Source organism: Cololabis saira, chromosome 2 (genome assembly GCF_033807715.1).
Source record: "Cololabis saira isolate AMF1-May2022 chromosome 2, fColSai1.1, whole genome shotgun sequence".
NCBI classification, from domain to species: Eukaryota; Metazoa; Chordata; class Actinopteri; order Beloniformes; family Belonidae; genus Cololabis; species Cololabis saira.
The window spans coordinates 2,626,708-2,645,880 of record NC_084588.1 but is presented as its reverse complement, the minus strand read 5'-3'; the positions used below and the strand labels follow the sequence as shown (position 1 = coordinate 2,645,880).

General features: G+C 43.9%; 1 protein-coding gene across 1 annotated transcript in view; it reads right to left on the bottom strand.

The window, feature by feature from the left end:
• Positions 1-470: 470 nt before the first annotated feature.
• LOC133419183 (transmembrane channel-like protein 3) overlaps positions 471-19,173 on the bottom strand; it is a 60,625-nt gene continuing 41,922 nt past the window's right edge. Inside the window, exons 16-23 of the mRNA XM_061708217.1 lie at positions 17,177-17,305; positions 13,195-13,305; positions 11,725-11,850; positions 11,491-11,569; positions 9,291-9,333; positions 8,939-9,206; positions 6,003-6,005; positions 471-1,555 (exon numbers count right to left, since the gene is read on the bottom strand). Coding sequence (XP_061564201.1) covers positions 622-1,555; positions 6,003-6,005; positions 8,939-9,206; positions 9,291-9,333; positions 11,491-11,569; positions 11,725-11,850; positions 13,195-13,305; positions 17,177-17,305 — 1,693 coding nt within the window. The 3' untranslated portion in view covers positions 471-621. The remainder of the gene's footprint in view (positions 1,556-6,002; positions 6,006-8,938; positions 9,207-9,290; positions 9,334-11,490; positions 11,570-11,724; positions 11,851-13,194; positions 13,306-17,176; positions 17,306-19,173) is intronic.

Sequence of the window (19,173 nt, the reverse complement as noted above, 5' to 3'; positions counted from 1 at the left end):
AGAGATCTCTGGAGGGGGAGCGCAAAACTTTGTCTGCTTTGAAATTATGCAGTTGTAAAAATTATATTTGCAAATGAGTCATTCATAAGACATTGTTAGGAATAATTTATGAATGTCTTTGAATATTTTTTGTGTTTTTTATACACTGGTGACAAACACAGGAAATTATTTCATTACTTATCATTATATCATTACTCAACATTTAATCTACTCCGACAGGTTGTTAAAGGATAAATGTTAAAAGATTTTTCTCTCATATTAAAAGAAACTTTTCAGAAATATTTTTATGTCCTTTTACTGTATGTCCTTTTGTGCGTATTTTATACATTGGTGACACAAAATGAATGTGATAAAAACAAAGTCATATGTATACAGGGTAAACCAAAGAGAAATGTATCAAAAAAACATAATTAATGTTCATTTTTTCAATTAAAGACTATTTTGGTGCTAGTACGTACAGGTCGGGGGGCCCGGCTGGTCTTAGACACAAGTAGAGGGGAACAAGGAAAAAAGGTTGGGAACCACTGCCTTAATCTATCTACGATCATTCTCTTTGTGCTTTGAATACAAAGGAGTGCTGCACCAGGACTAATACCAGAACCCATTGTTTGAGCAAAAAGGTCAGACGTTAGAGCAGACGAGATCGCTGGACTCGAAATTGGTCCTGGACTTGGTCTTGGCCGGCCGGTCCTGCCTGGGCCCTTCGGACTTGAGGTGGCGCTCCTTGTTGTGGATCACCTGGATGTACTGGTCGGTGCTGCTGTTCTGCTGGTCGCTGCTGGAGGCCACGGACGCAGAGTCCGACTCCGTCAGAGGTTTCTCCAGCTTGGGTCTGGACTTGCGCTTCACGTAGGACTCGGCTTGTCTGGTTCTGGACTGGGACAAACCTGGTCTGCCCGGGGAATGGACGCAATGGCGCGTTCGCACAACCAGAGGCTCGGCAGCTCTCACGGCATCCTGCGACGGACAAGGTGCATCCGGATCTCTCCAGTCGACCCCTCTCTTCCCCTTGTCCTCTTCATCTTCACGTCTTCCGTGGACGGTGGGATCAACGTGGTCTCCGATGTAGAAGTGCGTTTGCTGCTGGAGGTCGGAGAGCGAGCGGGGCCGATGGCTTTTCCCCACCGACGTCCTCCTGCTCTCCGTTCTCGGTCCGTCGTCGTCGGCGGTGGGGAGGAGGTGCTGGGATGTGTGGGAGCGATGGGGATGCGGGTGGAGGTGGGCGGCGCGGGGGGCGTAGCGCCTCACGTTGCGCGGGTACAGCTCCAGGATCTCCGCAGGCTCCTCCATCACGTAGTGGCGCGGGATGCGCGTGGTGGAGCGCAGCAGCTTCCTGCGGGGTTCGCGCTCGTTGACGATCACGTAGCGCGTGGCCTGGCCGCGCCGCCCGCCGTAGCTCTGAGCAGCAATGATCCCGGCGGACTCCACGGGATGGAGAGAGCGGACGGTCTTCCTGTACAAGGGGTCAGAGTGGATGCTGTCAGAATAGTACACCGTCTGGCGGGAGGGCTTGGACCTGCAGGCACCGCCGCAGCCACCGGGAAACGGTCGAGGCCTGTCGTGAGAAGAAACAACGATATCGATCAGTTTCTGTAAGTAAGTACTGTATTTTCCGCACTAGAAGGCGCACCTAAAAGCCTTTAATTTTCTCAAAAACCGGCACTGCGCCTTATAATGCAGTGCACCTTATATATGATCATTACGGTAATTTCTGTTACTGTAGCCAGGGGGATTGTGGGTAATGTAGTTGGTGTCGCCGAAGTAACGGCGCTAAAAACGTCAGGAAACGTTACAGACGTTCAAGACAACAGCAGCGACGCTGACTCGCATAATGGAGACTTTGACGAGACGGAGCAAAGCTGGTTTTTATTTTGTTAATAAAGTTTTCTTCTTTTTTCTTCTTTTTTTCCTCGACATTTCGACTTTTTTCTCAAGATCGTACTTCAACATTAATTTTGACATTTCAACTTTTTTCTCGACATTTCAAATTTTTTCTCAACATTTCGACTTTTTTCTCGAAATTTAGACTTTTCTCGACATTTCGACTTTTTTCTCAACATTTCGACTTTTTTCTCAACATTTCGACTTTCGCCATTTGCTTTCATTCTAAGGCATATAGGCTAAAAGACTTTTCATTTTTTGCGGCTCCAGACATATTTGTTTTTTGTGTTTTTGGTCCAATATGGCTCTTTCAACATTTTGGGTTGCCGACCCCTGAGCTAGACCACAACCAGCAAAAGCCTGTCCTTCTCCTGAGACCCCTCTGGACCAACCCAGACGAGTCACAGTCGTCTGCTAATACAGCCAACAGCTCAACCAAATGTATTAACGGTACAGGGATTATGCTTAGCTTGTGTATATTAAATCATGCTTCAATGGTTTAAAGATTGCTTAAATGATCCTGATTCGTGGCCCTGGTTACCAGGGGCCTAGTTAGCTGCAGGTTAAACATGCAAACAAAGCAGTGTGCAGCAAATTAGACTCATGCAAAAACACAACTCACATGTTCAGTTTCCAAGAACAGAAGGATATAAACTCAGACAGCATTGAGAGAAACCACATTAATGACATTCACCTCAAGAGTAGATGGTACAAACTGATCTTTTTCTACAAGTCAGACAGAAAAGTGTCATAATGTCTCTAGATCTAGAGCTAGATCTAACGATACACATGGAATCGGATCCCCTGCAGCTCCCCAGATATGAGCCAATACCTGTATTTACTCATTTTACATTCACCAGTTGGTTTCAAATGGGCAATCCCTTCTCAAGCCGTTATAAAGCAGTCTATGAAGTTTCCAGAATGTCAGCCATTCAGATTTGTAAATGTGAATAAGAGGTCTTCTTCATCCACCAGACCAGGAGCCTCTTGTTCAAAAGCTGCTTGATTTCATCTTAAACTCTTGCGTAGAAATCTTGCCAATGAACAAAAACAAACAAACTCAGTGTTGACAGCACCACCAACATTTTAACTGCCCAATCGCTCAGTCTACAACTGCTCTTGTGCTGGAATGAGTATGGTTCTAGCTGCGCTTGCATGAAGTCTGGGGGTTGGTGAGGGGGGTCAACAACCACCTTTTTCAGTGGATAGCTGCTGACATCTAATAGGGTTGAATAAACACATTAATGAACTGTAAAGTGGCTTGATAGTCTCCATTTTAAACAAAGTTACCAAGGAGCCATCCATCTTGCACCCTACCAGCTTGGAGCTTCATACCCACCAGACCGGTCTGCTAACTCCCTTCAGAAGGACCTGGTTGCCAGGAAACCATGTGTGGTCACCACTTGTAGACGAATAGGTAGTGTGTGGCTCCTCCCCATAAATCTCTCTAAAGTTGGACCCTACTCAGCACAGAGTTCCAAGAGGAAGGCTCTCCGTAACCTAAATCAGCCGATCTTCATCCTGGACCAGCAGATCATTGTGGTCCCTCAAGACTCACTTCCTCCTGATCCTGCCATCAGCAGTGTCCTCTAACAGAGCCAAGGCTGACATTGGGTTTTGCGGGTACATCGTTTTGCGCCTACCTTTATATATTCAGACCATGAGGTTCATTGTGAAATAGTTACAATTCAACTCATGTGTACCTTATTTGGTGATCTGGGAACTGCTACTCTTCATGTATTGTGGTATACATATTATTGATGTCACATTTCTTCATGTTTTGGATTTCACTGTATCATTCCTGAGTGTTGCCAACAGACAAAACCTTAGAAACATACTCGTACCAACCTGGAAATCCCTAGACTGCAGGTTTTCATTTTCATTTCACTTTTGGAACATCGGACCGTGAGTGTGGAAAATGGCATATGCACATTTTTGTCCACAGGAACATTTGTACATACATGTAAGGCCCCTGGTCCTGGTGTTCCACATGTTCTGGACTTTGACCAACAGTTTTCCCTCATTTCCTCTCTGCTTCCATTAGCCTCTTTTAAAGGAGCATGAGGCAGGATTGAGGCAGGATTTATGAAAATATCGTATCGTATATGTTTTAAGTTTTCTAGTAATAATGTCAGATGAAGCGTTCCAAACCAAAAAGAATGAGCCCTCTAGCGTATCTCTCCGTTGCCTTGAACAGGCTGTGTGCTGCAAAATGTGCTGCAATTGTGACCGGAATTTCCCGTGCTGTCCTGCGGATGTGACGTCACATGACGCTGCATGCACGTTCTCCCCGTTCTCCTGTGCCGGCTTCACTGTTGGCTGCAGTACCCCCGACGGCTGTCGTGGTGAAGGGTGGCGCTAATGAGTCTCATTTCTTAAAAGGAGCCTCATGCTCCTTTAACAGACAACCTTTCCATGCAGATGATACTCAATTATACGAATCCATGAAGACAGATGAGACCTGAACCAACTGAACTACAGACATGTTTGTCTGACTGACATGAACCCATGTTCTACAGAAACAGACTGTGAACTGATTCAGTAACTCTGGTGGTGGTAGTTTAACATTTAATACTACTGTGAGGAATCTTGGAATTTGATTTGACCTCTTTGACAATGGACAATTTTGACTCTTTATTACTTCTAGATTTGACTGCAACACTTCTTGGCTAGTAGGATGTCCTAAAATGAGTTTGAACAGCCTCCAGCTGACCTGAAATGCTGCATTTAACTGTTTCTGGGTGATGTTACTTGTCTCTCAGACTACAGGTCTGCAGGCGACTCCGTCCCAGCATGCAATCTAGGTTGACTTGCCGCAGCACGGCTGCGGTGTTCACTTAGGAGGCCTGTGAGACCCTCCCGCACCCCTGCGACATCACAGATTACCGACATCACCTGCAGTTAAGTTAAGGGGACGCATTAGGCCTCATGCAAGGGCAGAATGGGAACAGTATTCTTTTGACGAACTTGGGGAGACGGGAGCCAACTTTCAGTCCGATTACTTTTTTGCCGACGGTCAGACATCGGGTTGGTGTGTCCCCACCCTAACATTTGAGATCAAGGTGGAAGGAGTTCAAAGATTTTGTTTTGCATGGTTGAAACCCTCTCTAACGTGGAAGAAACTCCATGTTTGGGTTTAAACTTGGGTTCTACCTTGTTGGGCCACTGTCCTACGTGAACATGGGAGGCCTCAGTTCCAACTTTGAGGCCGTCAGCTTGAGTTATGGTTCTGCGTCAAAACGACGCCGTGCCTACGCCTACTATGCCTACTGCGTGTGGTACGCGTCGACGCGTACCACACGCCGTCACTGACACCGTCACTGACGTGCACCTCCCGAAAATTGTAACTACGCGTCGAGGCGACGCAGACCAAACACAGACCGAGAGGGCTGTGATTGGTTCGCTTGGAAGCAACGCATTTCCGGTTTCCGGTTTGAAGCAGTAGTGAACTTTCAGCGCTCTTTTCTTCGTGTATGTGTGATTTTTTTGTATTTGTTTTTTTTGCACAATAGTTGTCCTTATCTCTTTGATTCACTGTGACCGGAAAAAGTCGGATAAACCATTCAGGAAAAGATCGCGAATTATCGGTCACGGGGGGTACTGCACCGCGGAGAAATGGAGTGACGGAGAAGTCTGAAGGTTCACGACGGCGTCACGGTGACGGCGTCACGGTGACGGCGTCACGGTGACGGCGTCACGGTGACGGCGTCACGGTGACGGCGTGTGCTCTGCGTTGGTTTGACGCAGAACCATAATTCAGGCTGCAGAGCAGCCTGGATTTTAAGACCACATTGTATTAACGTGGACGGCATGGTCTTAAAACAAAGGAAATTAAGGAATGACTCAAAAGCTCAGCAGGTTCAGCAGGCCCCTTCAGGGCAATAAAAGAGGGTAGTATGAAAGTGACGCGTAGACAGTGCATTGGTCAGTGACCCCGATTTACAGCACACCCCCCTGCTGATGCGAAGAACGCTCTGCCGGTGGTTAAATAACAGTGGCTTCCCGAACCTCATTCTCTTTTTCTTCCAAGCTTCCAAGCTCTTCCATGGAGCTCTCTGTGAGCTACAAATGCTACGGAGACAAGGAGAGCGGGGAAAAGAGCCGCTATTCACCAGGACCACCTGCTGAGCGTAACCATCCAGCTGTTCACCAAGGAACGTTGGTCTGCAACAGAGGGAAACTCTCTGACTTTCTTCACCGCAAGGGAAACGTCCACGGTCCTTACGTTTTGTAAGGCCTGGCCCTGCCCCTTCTCAACCTTTCCCTGACCCTGCACCTAACCTGGGACTTGCTGATTGGGCCGGAGCTTCGGGAGCTGCGTGCTGGCCTGCGGTCCCTACCCCTGGTCATCCCATTGCTGCTTCCACCTGCCTGCGGTCCCCACCCCCGGTCATCCCGTTGCTGCTTCGACCTGCCTGAGCCCCCCCCCTGGTCATCCCGCTACTGCTTCCACCTGCCTGCTGTCCCCACCCCCGGTCATCCCGTTGCTGCTTCCACTTGCCTGCGGTCCCCACCCCCGGTCATCCCGCTGCTGCTTCCACCTGCCTGCTGTCCCCACCCCCGGTCATCCCGCTGCTGCTTCCATCTGCCTGCAGTCCCCACCCCCAGTCATCCCGCTGCTGCTTCCATCTGCCTACGGTGATCATCTGTCTCTGAGAGACACAGTGACTACGTTTACATGCAGTCAATAACCCTTTTGTAACTGGAATATTTGGTCATGTATAGCCTAACGGGATATCCCCATCAAAAGGAACATGAATTTGTTTTCTGCGCATGTTCTTTTTGCAAGGAATCTTGGTCTTTTGAGTCCAGGAAGACGTACAGAAATTCTCCCACCAGTCGGCGTGGGTGAACTCCATCATTACTCCCCGTTCCCACCGGTCCTGACTGCACCTTCATCCAAAGTGTCCAGGGTTTTCTGGTGGAAACGGGTGGCATGGATATGGACGGCTCAACTCCGGCTCCATTTGCCATTTCTTCACGTTCTCGCCTTCCGTTAATGAAGAAGACGACGAGGAATAGTGTTAAGTTCTGGTGGGTCAGAACCAGCACCAAAGCACAAAAGAAGGCAGGTGTTGTTTTGGATTTGGATACAGGAAGAAGAAGCAGAAATGAGGGGAATTGCGTCATCACGTTCTCCACGCGTCGCTGGTTTGATCCAGATATCCCAAATGATTAATCACCATGTAAACAGGGATAACCCTGTTTGCTCACGCATGGAAACAGATTATTGCCAATGTTTCAGTAACCGGAATATTGACCGTAACCTGAATTTTGACTGCATGTAAACGTAGTTAGTGAGAGAGAGAGAGAGGACAAGGGAGCTGCTCACAGCTGAACCACCGGCAGAGCGTAAAATCAACAACCTGTGGACCGGGACCAGAATTAGAGTTAGTTTAAAGTGATTAGCATTGAGTGTGTTTGCTGTGGTTTTGTTTGCTTATTACTGGCTCATGACTGGGAAACAGCAGAAGGAACCGATGGTGAGAGATCACGCCAGTTTTTCTCCCCTCCTTACTAATCCAAGTTAGTACCCGGCCATCAGGCCTTCAATACTTTCAGTTAAGAAACCTTCCACCACAGTTTTGAAAAGCATGCGTCCGACCTCACACACACACACACACACACACACACACACACACACACACACACACACACACACACACACACACACACACACACACACACACACACACACACACACACACACACACACACACACACAGGATCTGAGGTTTGTGTTTAATGTTTAGAGCAGCTGTTGTTTGTGTGTACTTTAGGTTTTACATACATTCTGATTCATTTGAATGAGAAAAGTTGTTTTTGTTTAATCGTCTTCTTTATTAATTATTAATAACTATCCTAAGACAATTATTAGTAACTCTCTAATAACTGAACCAGCGCTCCCTTTGTGCCACAACAACCTCTTAAATTGGCCCTGAAACTTTCCTTTTGTCAAAACTTATGATCAGACGTGTGTTGGGAGACTGAACCAGCCCTTTAGGTGTGCTGCTGTAGACCTGAGAGACCTAGATATCCATGTTGCCTAAACCCAGTATTCCAGTTGTAAAAAACAATCAGGGGGGATGGTGTATTTGATCATATGGGGACAGATAATTTGTGCTGATTACAAATAATATAATATATTACAAATAATAGCAGTGACCAAAACACCTGCAGAAATACTGCAGGAATGACATAGCAGCAGTTAAATGCAGCCTTCTGTAAGCTTTAAATATCCACTGGGCTTACATCAAATACATCAAAACACAACAATAAAAAACACTTTTCTGAACTTATCAATATGACTCTGTCCTTCACAGGATAAGTAACATGGATCACTGCAAAAACTCACAATCTTAACAAGAATATTTGTCTAATTTCTAGTTAAAATGTCTCATTTTAGTAAAAAAAATCTCATTACACTTAAAACAAGACTCATCACTGGAAAAAAACAACAATTTCCACCTGTTTCAAGTAGATTTTCACTTGAAATAAGTAGAAAAATCTGCCAGTGGAAGAAGATTTTTTTGCTTGTAATAAGAAGATAAATCTTGTCCCACTGGCAGATTTTCCTACTTATTTAAAGTGATAATTTACTTAAAACAGGTGAAAATGGTCAAATAAGTTATTTTTCTGGTGATGACTCTAAATGTTGAAATAGCAGTAAAACCACATTCATTGATGAAATGACATAAGGGATGGAAAGGAGGGATGACAGTTTTACAGGGGGGATGATTTGGACCGTTTTTATTTCAGGGGGGATGATTTGGACCGTTTTTATTTCAGGGGGGGATGATTTGGACCGTTTTTATTTCAGGGGGGGATGATTTGGACCGTTTTTATTTCAGGGGGGATGATTTGGACCGTTTTTATTTCAGGGGGGGATGATTTGGACCGTTTTTATTTCAGGGGGGGATGCCATCCCCCATCATCATCCTCAACTCCAGTACTGCCTAACCCCCATTCTTTCTCAGTCCAATAGGAAGGTCCTAGTTGATGCAGTTCACTGTATCTATCATATTCTACTGCCTGAAACTCTGGAAGCATCACAGACCTGTTAGTTGCATGTTCCGACCCGCGTTTGGGCAGTATTGTGACCGCTGGACTCCTGACGGAGCCAGTTCCTGCATTCAGGTCGGCCCTGGACGCCGACTGGGTGATGGTTCGGATGCTGTTGCCATGGTGAACAGGGGACTGGAAGTTGGTGACGCTGCCGTTGCGTCTGGGGGACGGGGTGTGGACGGACACCTCCTGGCTGGTGGCGTCACTCTGCGGCCGGTCCGGCGGCTCTTCTGCTGCAGCCTCCGGAGCCTGGAGTCTGGCTACGGGAGGTTTGGAAACAGAGTTATGTTCCAGCACTCATAACGACTGACCACACTCAGCAGAGCAGACAACACCACAAGTACCTGCAGCCAGCTGGAAGACCTTCTTCTTGTCCTCAGTACGCTCCTGGAAACATGAAAGAAAAGTTCCACTTTTAAATGAACATATCCTTCTGGTTAGTGGATTTGTCTTCTGGGTGTTTTCACGCAGAACAGCAGCAAGAGAAAGTACGTGGCTAGGTTTACATGCAGTCAAAAGTCAGGTTATTGCTAATATTCCGGTTACTGAAACATTTGCGTCATGACGCAATTCCCGTCATTTCTGCTTCTTCTTCTTCCTGTATCCAAATCCAAAACAAATGCTGCTTCACACAACTTTTCGCTCACCTTCTTTTAAATCTGGCTATCCCGGTACTTTCTACCGTCTACAAATGCAGAAATGTTCATGTCCTTCATTACATTTATGAAGTGATTAGTCTCCTCCTGGTCTTGTTTCTCCGTGTTTAGAAGAACTTCCTGGACTCAAAAGACCAGGATTCCTTGTGAACAGAGCATGTGCAGAAAACAGATTCCTGTTCCGTTTGATGGGGATATTCCGTTTGGTGTTTACATGACCCAATATTCAGGTTTTAAAAGGAGTAACCCAGGGCTCATATTCGGGTTTTTAAAACCAGAATATGAGCATTCGGGTTATTCAAAGGGGTTATTGGTGTTTACATGGCCGTGTAAATTCGGGTTATTGCCAATATTCAGGTTTTAATAGGGTTATTGATGCATGGAAACGCAGTCACTGACTTCAAAAAGATCTTTGGGTATCACTGGATCAGTGCTGCTCAACAATCAGGAGGATTTCCAGGACATTCCTCTTTCTAGAACTGCTTACTTCCCTGTTTAGACTCATTGTCATGCTGCATCACCAGAAAAGTCTTAGGTACCAGTACCCTTATTTTAAAGCCAAAATTTGTATTGTAACAACTCTATTTTCTACCTCCCATTGTGGTTCAGCCACAGAATGAAGTGTTAAGGCATTCCACTTCTACACTATCCACACAGCTGAGCGAGCCAGAAAGGAATAAAGGCTCCACAGCGGCAGAACCGACTGGCTGCGTAGACGAGAGACGCCAGCACTGATCATGATGCTGCCTCCACCAGACTCAACTTGTACTTTTAGTCATCCTGGCTAAACTTGGTCCATTTCTAGACAGTGTGTCTAATTGTGGACTGACGAAAGTCTAAACACACTGAGATAACTTCATATACCTCTCAAGCCTTCTGAAGATCATCTGATATTCAATGTTTGTCTTCAATGATCCACTTTCAGTGACAACTGGTTCTTAGTATGTGGGTTCACTTGGAGCCAATCCCAATACACCCCCTACTTTCTACCACCAGCCCTAAAAATAGGTAGGGCCCTTGTAATGTTCCCTAGGGATTGGGACACCACTTGCTATGTCACTGCATGGTTTACGTTCGGGTACGTAAGCGACTGCGTAGTTACGTTTGCACAAACGTCACACCATATCAGGAAGCCCAGAGATAAAAGCTGTTTTAATTTCAGCTGTAGCGCTGTTAATATGCCACTTTATTAAGTTTTAATATTTTTTCAGGCGTAAAAGTAACCGTTAAGATCCGCGACCTGGGCTCAGTTTATCCAAATAACGCCTGGTAAGAAATTTGCGCCGAAGTTTTCGGGATGAAACCAGCCTGCCGGCTCGGGAGCTGATTTATGGTTCCGCGTTAAATCGACGCAGAACTTACGCCGTAGGGTGCGTGCGTCGCCGTGTAACCTACGCTTTGGTGTAATGCGGAACCATAAATCAGCCTTTATTCTGGCGAGATCTGAAAAGACTTCGCGACAACGAGTGATTATGTACATTCACTGAGTGAATATTATGAAAGTAAAATACTGTATATATTTCTCGCTAGAAATGTAATCAAAACGCACTTTTATGCAGAAACTAACTCAAAATATTGATTTTATTCACATAAAAATAAGAAATGTCCGCCATGTTTTTTTTTTTTAATCAGTCCGCAAATGGGAAATTTCTCTAGCCCTCGGTCAGCTAGTGAGCATCTGAAAACCCTCGCTCTGTAGGGCTAGATTGATGCTCCCTAATACTTGTTTAAGCCACTACCACTAGATGAAAAGAGGAATTGGGACACCACTACCCTCACAGGAACGTGCAGAATTTAGGGGTAGGGCTGAAAAGTAGGACTAGGGGGGGGTTTGGGACTGGGCCTAACTTTTTCTTCCAGAAATGTGAGTGCTTGGATTGAAACTGACCGTCTGCAGCTGCATCCTCAGCTGGTTGTTGGTGAATTTGAGCGACCTGGCAATGGCCTGCAGGTAGTAGATGAGCATGCTGAAACACATGAAGACAGTTCAGTGAAGTGAACACATCCGACATGACAACGTGTGTGTGTGTGTGTGTGTGTGTGTGTGTGTGTGTGTGTGTGTGTGTGTGTGTGTGTGTGTGTGTGTGTGTGTGTGTGTGTGTGTGTGTGTGCGTAGCCTCACAACAGCAGCAGCAGCGCTGGCAGCACCACCACTGGACTGGTGATGTAACTCATCACCATGCTGAACCACAGCGGGAAGTCACTTTCTACGGTCTCGGAGATTATGTCGTAGATCTTCTCCTGTCCACTAAAAAAAAAGCGTGTTAGATGTTCTGTTAACTTTGATTTATGCTTCTCTGTCGAATCGATGGCATCGTGAAGCTGGACATTGTGAAAGCTCTCCACAGAGTTCTGTGTCATTAGATGTGCACCTCCCAAATGTTCTGACAATGAATCGACTCTCAGACCTCAAGAGCTGTGATTGGTCTGCTGTATTTTACATTGTGTCTGGCACTTTGTCCTTTCTACAAGAGTGGTTCTAGGATCATACAGACCAACTCCTTACACAACCTCTCTTTCATTTACAATGCAGCATTTGGATTAAAAGCATCCGTTGTTCCTAATCAGCCGGCTTCATCTCCATCAACTCCCTACGGTGGCCGACAAGGGCCAAACGCACTGCAACGGCCTAATGCGTCTCAGTTAAGGAAAACGGCTTCAAGTACAGAAACGATTCAAGTTCACAAACTCAAAACGAGGTACAAAAAGAGGAACGTGGTGCAAATGAAAAAACGTGCTGCAAAAAACAAAGATAAATGCAGCATCATCAAACGCTGCAAATAGAGAAACGATGCAAAGCACAAAACGATATAAAACAAGAAACCATCTTGAAAAGAAAAACGCTTCATAACCGGTCACTACAACCGGAAGTGCTCCAAACCTGCAGGGGGCGCTCTGACTGAACCACAGTGTTTACATCCATGGTTTAAACATACAGCGGGAACGGTAATGTGATTTTTATCTGACTATCTGAATTATAAGCTGATATTTAAACTCTCTGCTTCAGCCAAAGTTTTTGAAGAGCTTATAGGTGACCTGTTTAAAGATTTTCTAACAAAAAATATCATTTTAAATTAATTGCAGTCTGGTTTCAGAAAAAAAGCACAGTAGTGTCATTGCCACTATGAAGAACTTGAATGATCTCATAAGTGCTATTGATTCTAAAGAACAGTGTTCTGTATTGTTTTGAGATTTGCCACAAGCTTTTGACACAGTTGACCACTTGGTCTTGCGCCAGAGGCTGCAGGATATTGGAATGTCTTCAAAAGCTGTCATGTGGTTTGGAAATGACTTGAGCGGCAGAACACAAAGTGTCCAGGTTGATGGTGTATCCTCCAAACTTTTGTTGACTCAAAATAGTGTCCCCCAGGGGTCCAACTTCGGTCCCATTTTATTTACCATTTAAATAAATGTCTTGTGTCAGAATGTAACTGATGCCAAATTTCACTTTTATGCAGATGAGACTATTTTGTACTGTTCAGCAGTCAATAATTTGATCTGCCACTGATGGAGAAGCGTAAACTAGGCTTTAGTTAACTCTATCTATCCGTTTGTGGCGTGGGTCAGAGGTGAGCCGAGCTTGTGTGCTCACCTGAAGGGTCCACAGTGCTGGGAGGGTTTGTATCTGACGATGGCGAAGATGGTGGGCAGCATGCACAGGAAGAGCATGAAGAGCAGCATTGCCAGATAAAAGTTGTTGGACCTGCAACAGAAGAACAGAAGTGGCATAGAGGAGTCGCTGAGATCTGTGTTCGCCTCCTGTTTCCACATCTGTGCAGTTTCAGCAGTGTTTAACTTAGGCCCAATCACTTTCACTACCCCTAAAAAAGAAGGGACAGATTTTACACTTGAAATCTTCCCAGGCCTGTCCCAATTCTCCCTCTACTCCTACTTTCAGCACCACCCCTAAAATCAGGAAGCTGAGACCAAAAGCTGTTTTAATTTCAGCTGTAGCGCTGTTAATATGCCACTTTATTAAGTTTTAATATTTTTTCAGGTGTAAAAGTAACCGTTAAGATCCCCAACCTGGGCTCAGTTTATCCAAATAACGCCTGTTAAGAAATTTGACCCGATGTTTTGGGAGATGAGAAGAGCCGCCGGCTCGGGGCAGCAGCAGCTCACGACCGGGTCAACCTGCACCGTCGTCCCGGGGAGAAACCTGCAGCTCTGTGGACAATTACCGCTGGCTGAAATAAATCATTTAGGAAGATAAATGTTGGTTTAATAGATGAAATCTAACAGTTGTAGCTACGCCTGTTAAGAAATTTGCTCCGAAAATTTCAAGATTTCTGCCTGCCGGCTCCGGAGCTGATTTATGGTTCCGCGTTAAATCGACGCAGAGTCTACGGTGTAGGGTACGGCGTACGGCGCGTGTCGCCGCGTAACCTACGGCGTAGGCTCTGTGTTGGTGTAACGCGGAACCATAAATCAGCCTTTATTCTGGAGTGATCTTCGCGAACAACGGGCAAACGAGTGATTATGTACATTCACTGAGTGAATATTATGAAAGTAAAATATATATTTCTCGCTAGAAATGTAATCAAAACGCATTTTTATGCAGAAACTAACTCAAAATATTGATTTTATTCACTAAAAAATAAGAAATGTCCGACATGTTTTTTTTTTTTATTCAGTCTGCAAATGATGACGAAAGGCATTCTGGGAAATTTTTCTGTCCCTAGTTCAAACTAGTGAGGATCTGAAATCCCTCGATCCGTAGGGACAGATTCATATCCACTACACTAGTTTTCTTCACTCCCCCTAGGTGAAAAGAGGAATTGGGACACCACTACCCTCACGGGAACACGCAAAATTTAGGGGTAGGGCTGAAAAGTAGGGGTAGTGGTAGTATTGGGACAGGGCCTTATTCTGATATTCTGTGCTGGTGTTTAGTTGAGTTTGATTTTCCTTGTGCCCATGTGTCCTGAGTGTTTGCACCTGCGTCTCATCCGCCCCAGTCTATTGTCTTGTTCTTCCCTTCTTCCCTGCTGGTCCGTCTGTTAATCTTTCTGGACTGTTTGTCACCATATCTGTGATAGGTCCTGGTAGTGTTTTTTTCAGTCTCTGTTACTCTTATTTATACTCTTGCTGTCTCAATTGCTTGCAATTAGATCCTGTAACCGCAAATTGCAAGGCACGTTTATTTGTAGAGCACAATTCATACACAAGGTGCTTTACAGCTACATAAAATCACATGAGGCAAATAAAACCATTCTATAAAACATAGAAATAATAATTGGTTAATTCGTTCATTCATTTAATGAAAAAACAAAGAGTGCAGATAAAGACCTTTCAGTTGTCATATCAGCTAAATAGAACTGTTTTCAGCCTGGATTTGAACATTGTCAGAGTTGAGGCCTGTCTCACATCTTCTGGAAGACTGGTCCAGATTTTCAGAGCATAAAACTGAAACACAGCTTCACCTAGTTTAGTCATAGCCTATTTGCAAGACCTAATAGTGCCTTATGTTCCTGGCAGAGCTCTCCGTTCTCTGAGTGCAGGTTTACTCGTAGTTCCTAGAGTATCCAAATGTAGATTTGGAGGGCGGGCGTTCTGCTATCAGGCACCATTACTATGGAACCAACTTCCAATCTGGGTTAAGGAGGCTGACACCACCTCCACCTTTAAAACTAAACTTAAAACCTTTCTGTTTAGTAAAGCTTATAGTTAGTGTTTAGTAAACCTCTAGCTGGTGTTGGTAAATCTCAAGGTAGTGTAAACTTTAGTGTGTCAGAGTCGCTCCTGTAGTTTCTTGTGCTGGCCCCCCCTTCTCCTCCCTTTTCTCTCTTTTTTCCATGTTGCAGCATCCTTTGCCGGACACCGGAACCTGCAGCGTGGGAGTGAGGGGGGCAGGGTAACAGCCCGGGCCTTCAGCAGGAGGGTACCCCCTTATGATCCAGGTCCTGGTCCAGGTTTCTACCCCCTTATGATCCAGGTCCTGGTTCAGGTTTCTTCCCTCCTAAAGGGGAGTTTTTCTTGCCACTGTTTGGCTTAAGGTTTTTCTCCCACTATGGGAGTTTTTACCGGCCATTGTTTATGTAATAATTGCTCGGGGGTTTATGTTTATGTTCATGTTCTGGATTTCTGGAAAGCGTCTAGAGACAACATCTGTTGTATTAGACGCTATATAAATAAAATTTAATTGAAAAAATGTAATTGGTTTCAGCCTCACTTGTCCTGGTTTCAGATGGGTGTAAAAACAAGGGTGTAGGAGCCATACATTGATTATTCAGGTTTGTATTGGTTTGATCTGGTTGCCACGGTGATGTGGGACATAGGTTATATAGGTACCCAATCACCTGCACTGGGGTGGAGAGAGGCCAGTTAGGTAGCCGTCATTTTCGTTGACTGCTTTGTTCTGTTTGATTACTCTGATTACACGTTTGCAGGCAGTGTACACGTTTTAAAACCAATAAGCGATTGTAATCGGAATCGCAGTGGTTGAGTTTTGTTATTAAACACCATAAAACTTCTGTTGGACTCAGCGTGCCTCTCTGGCAGCAGCAGCGTGTCATGCAAATATACAGAACAACTAACTCTCAAGGCTCTTAAAAGGACAGGAAAGCCGCAATAAAGGGTCTAAAAACGAATGAAATTACCTTGATCTGGACACCTAAATTATCTTTAACAAAACACAACATACAAAACAGGAAATAATAATCAGCCTGGTGAAGACATCAATCCCTGACCTGCAAGTGTGGATGGCATAGCCAGTACTGGAGTTGAGGGGGGATGAGGGGGGAATAAAATGAAATAAAAACGGTCCAAATCATCCCCCCTGAAATAAAAACGGTCCAAATCATCCCCCCTGAAATAAAAACGGTCCAAATCATCCCCCCTGAAATAAAAACGGTCCAAATCATCCCCCCTGTAAAACTGCCATCCCCCCTTTCCATCCCTTATGTCATTTCATCAATGAATGTGGTTTTACTGCTATTTCAACATTTAGAGTCATCACCAGAAAAATTACTTATTTGACAATTTTCACCTGTTTCAAGTACATTTTCACTTGAAATAAGTAGGAAAATCTGCCAGTGGGACAAGATTTATCTTCTTATTACAAGCAAAAAATCTTGTTCCACCGGCAGATTTTTCTACTTATTTCAAGTGAAAATCTACTTGAAACAGGTGAAAATTGTTGTTTTTTCCAGTGATGAGTCTTGTTTTAAGTGTAATGAGATTTTTTTTACTAAAATGAGACATTTTAACTAGAAATAAGACAAATATTCTTGTTAAGATTGTGAGTTTTTGCAGTGATCCATGTTACTTATCCTGTGAAGGACAGAGTCATATTGATAAGTTCAGAAAAGTGTTTTTTATTGTTGTGTTTTGATGTATTTGATGTAAGCCCAGTGGATATTTAAAGCTTACAGAAGGCTGCATTTAACTGCTGCTATGTCATTCCTGCAGTATTTCTGCAGCTGTTTTGGTCACTGCTATTATTTGTAATATATTATATTATTTGTAATCAGCACAAATTATCTGTCCCCATATGATCAAATCCACCATCCCCCTGATTTTTTTTTACAACTCCAGTACTGAGCTATCTTTGTTCTTCAACAGATATGTCTTACCTGGATGCTCTGAAGACCTGCTGATGGGGCACGTTACAGGTGAGGACGGCCCAGCTCCTCAGGTACATCAGACCAATCAGCTTCAGCACATTAAAGGCAGGAAGACAAGGAGAGAAAAACGCTCCCATCCTGAGCCACACACACACACGCACGCACGCACGCACGCACGCACGCACGCACGCACGCACGCACGCACGCACGCACGCACGCACGCACGCACGCACGCACGCACACACACACACACACACACACAAACTCACATTAAGAACTTCATCATTTATGGCTGTGAGGTGACATTTGTGAGATGAGCTGAATGTAGATTGTGAAGAAGGACCACAGAGGACCTGGACCATCCTGGGGATCATCACACACAAGATTTTAGTTTGTAATGATTTAAAAAATGTTGTTCTTTTTAGCTTCCTCTTGTTATATCAGGGTTATCTGTATGTGTGTGAATGTGCGAGTGCATGTTTATTTTATGGCACATATTTCATTAATTTATCCTTTAATTCAAGATTTACATCAAATTAAATCATATTTCTTGAGTAATAACAAAATATTGACGTATAAGCCAACAGTAAATGCTATAGTCCTCTTACAAAAATGAGCCAAACGTATTATTACAGTAATAGGGTGGGATATTATGAACATACCATTGTTTATAATATCCCATGTTATGAAATTTTATGATTTGGTTTATTATAAAATAATGCAAATAATGTATAAAGTTAGATTAAAGTTACTCCCTGTCTGTGTACAACGGTTTTTCTCAATACATGAGTCAAAATATAATTTGCGTGATGTTTGTAAATTTGTTGTACAAAAAGCTACGAAAGAGACTAAAAGGAGAAGTATATCTGTTGTGGGAGTTGAATTATGGAATGATGCTTATATTTAATATATATTAAATATATAATATTTATTTGTTTTTGTTTGCTTCTGTTCTTTGATATTTATATATATATATATATATATATATATATATATATATATATATATATATATATATATATATATATATATATATATATATATATATGTCTTTACTATTATATATATAAAATGTCTTTACTATTATATATGTGAACCTTATTGGTCCTCCTTTTCTGGTTTTTCTGGTTTAGTTTTGCTATTGTTTGTTAGTTTGTATGTAGGACAGGCATTAATATAACCACTATGCTTCTGCCTGTGCCTTTTCACTCACTATTTTTCGATAATGTTTGTGTTCAATGTTTGTAGAGTGATGTGACTGAATAAAGAATTTCAATCAATCAATATAAATTGGGACAGGTCAGGACAACATATCAGCCAGTCAATGGCATCAATTCCCCTGGGAAGAGCCTGCAGACTCTCGTCACACGAGGCTCCACATCGTCCCCCAGGACCTGCTGCACCAGCTCAGGTCTGACTGGGGGGTCCAAGAACCTAATCCTGATATGTGATGATGACACTCATGGACTGTGTTTCCATGCATCAATAACCCTTTTAAAACCCGGATTTTGCCAATAACTCAAATTTGCACGGCCATGCACCAATAACCCCTTTGAATAACCAGAATTAGCTCATATTCCGGTTTTTAAAAACCCCAATATGAGCCCTGGGTTACTCCTTTTAAAACCTGAATATTGGGTCATGTAAACACCAAACGGAATATCCCCATCAAACGGAACAGGAATTTGTTTTCTGCACATGCTCTGTTCACAAGGAATCCTGGTCTTTTGAGTCCAGGAAGTTCTTCTAAACACGGAGAAACCAAGACCAGGAGGAGACTAATCACTTCATAAATGTAATGAAGGATATGAACATTTCTGCATTTGTAGACGGTAGAAAGTACCGGGATAGAAGATTTACAAGAAGGTGAGAGAAAAGTTGCGTGAAGCAGCATTTGTTTTGAATTTGGATACAGGAAGAAGAAGCAGAAATTACAGGAATTGCGTCATCATGTTCTCCGTGCGTCGCTGGTTTGATCCAGATATCCTGAATGATTAATTACCATG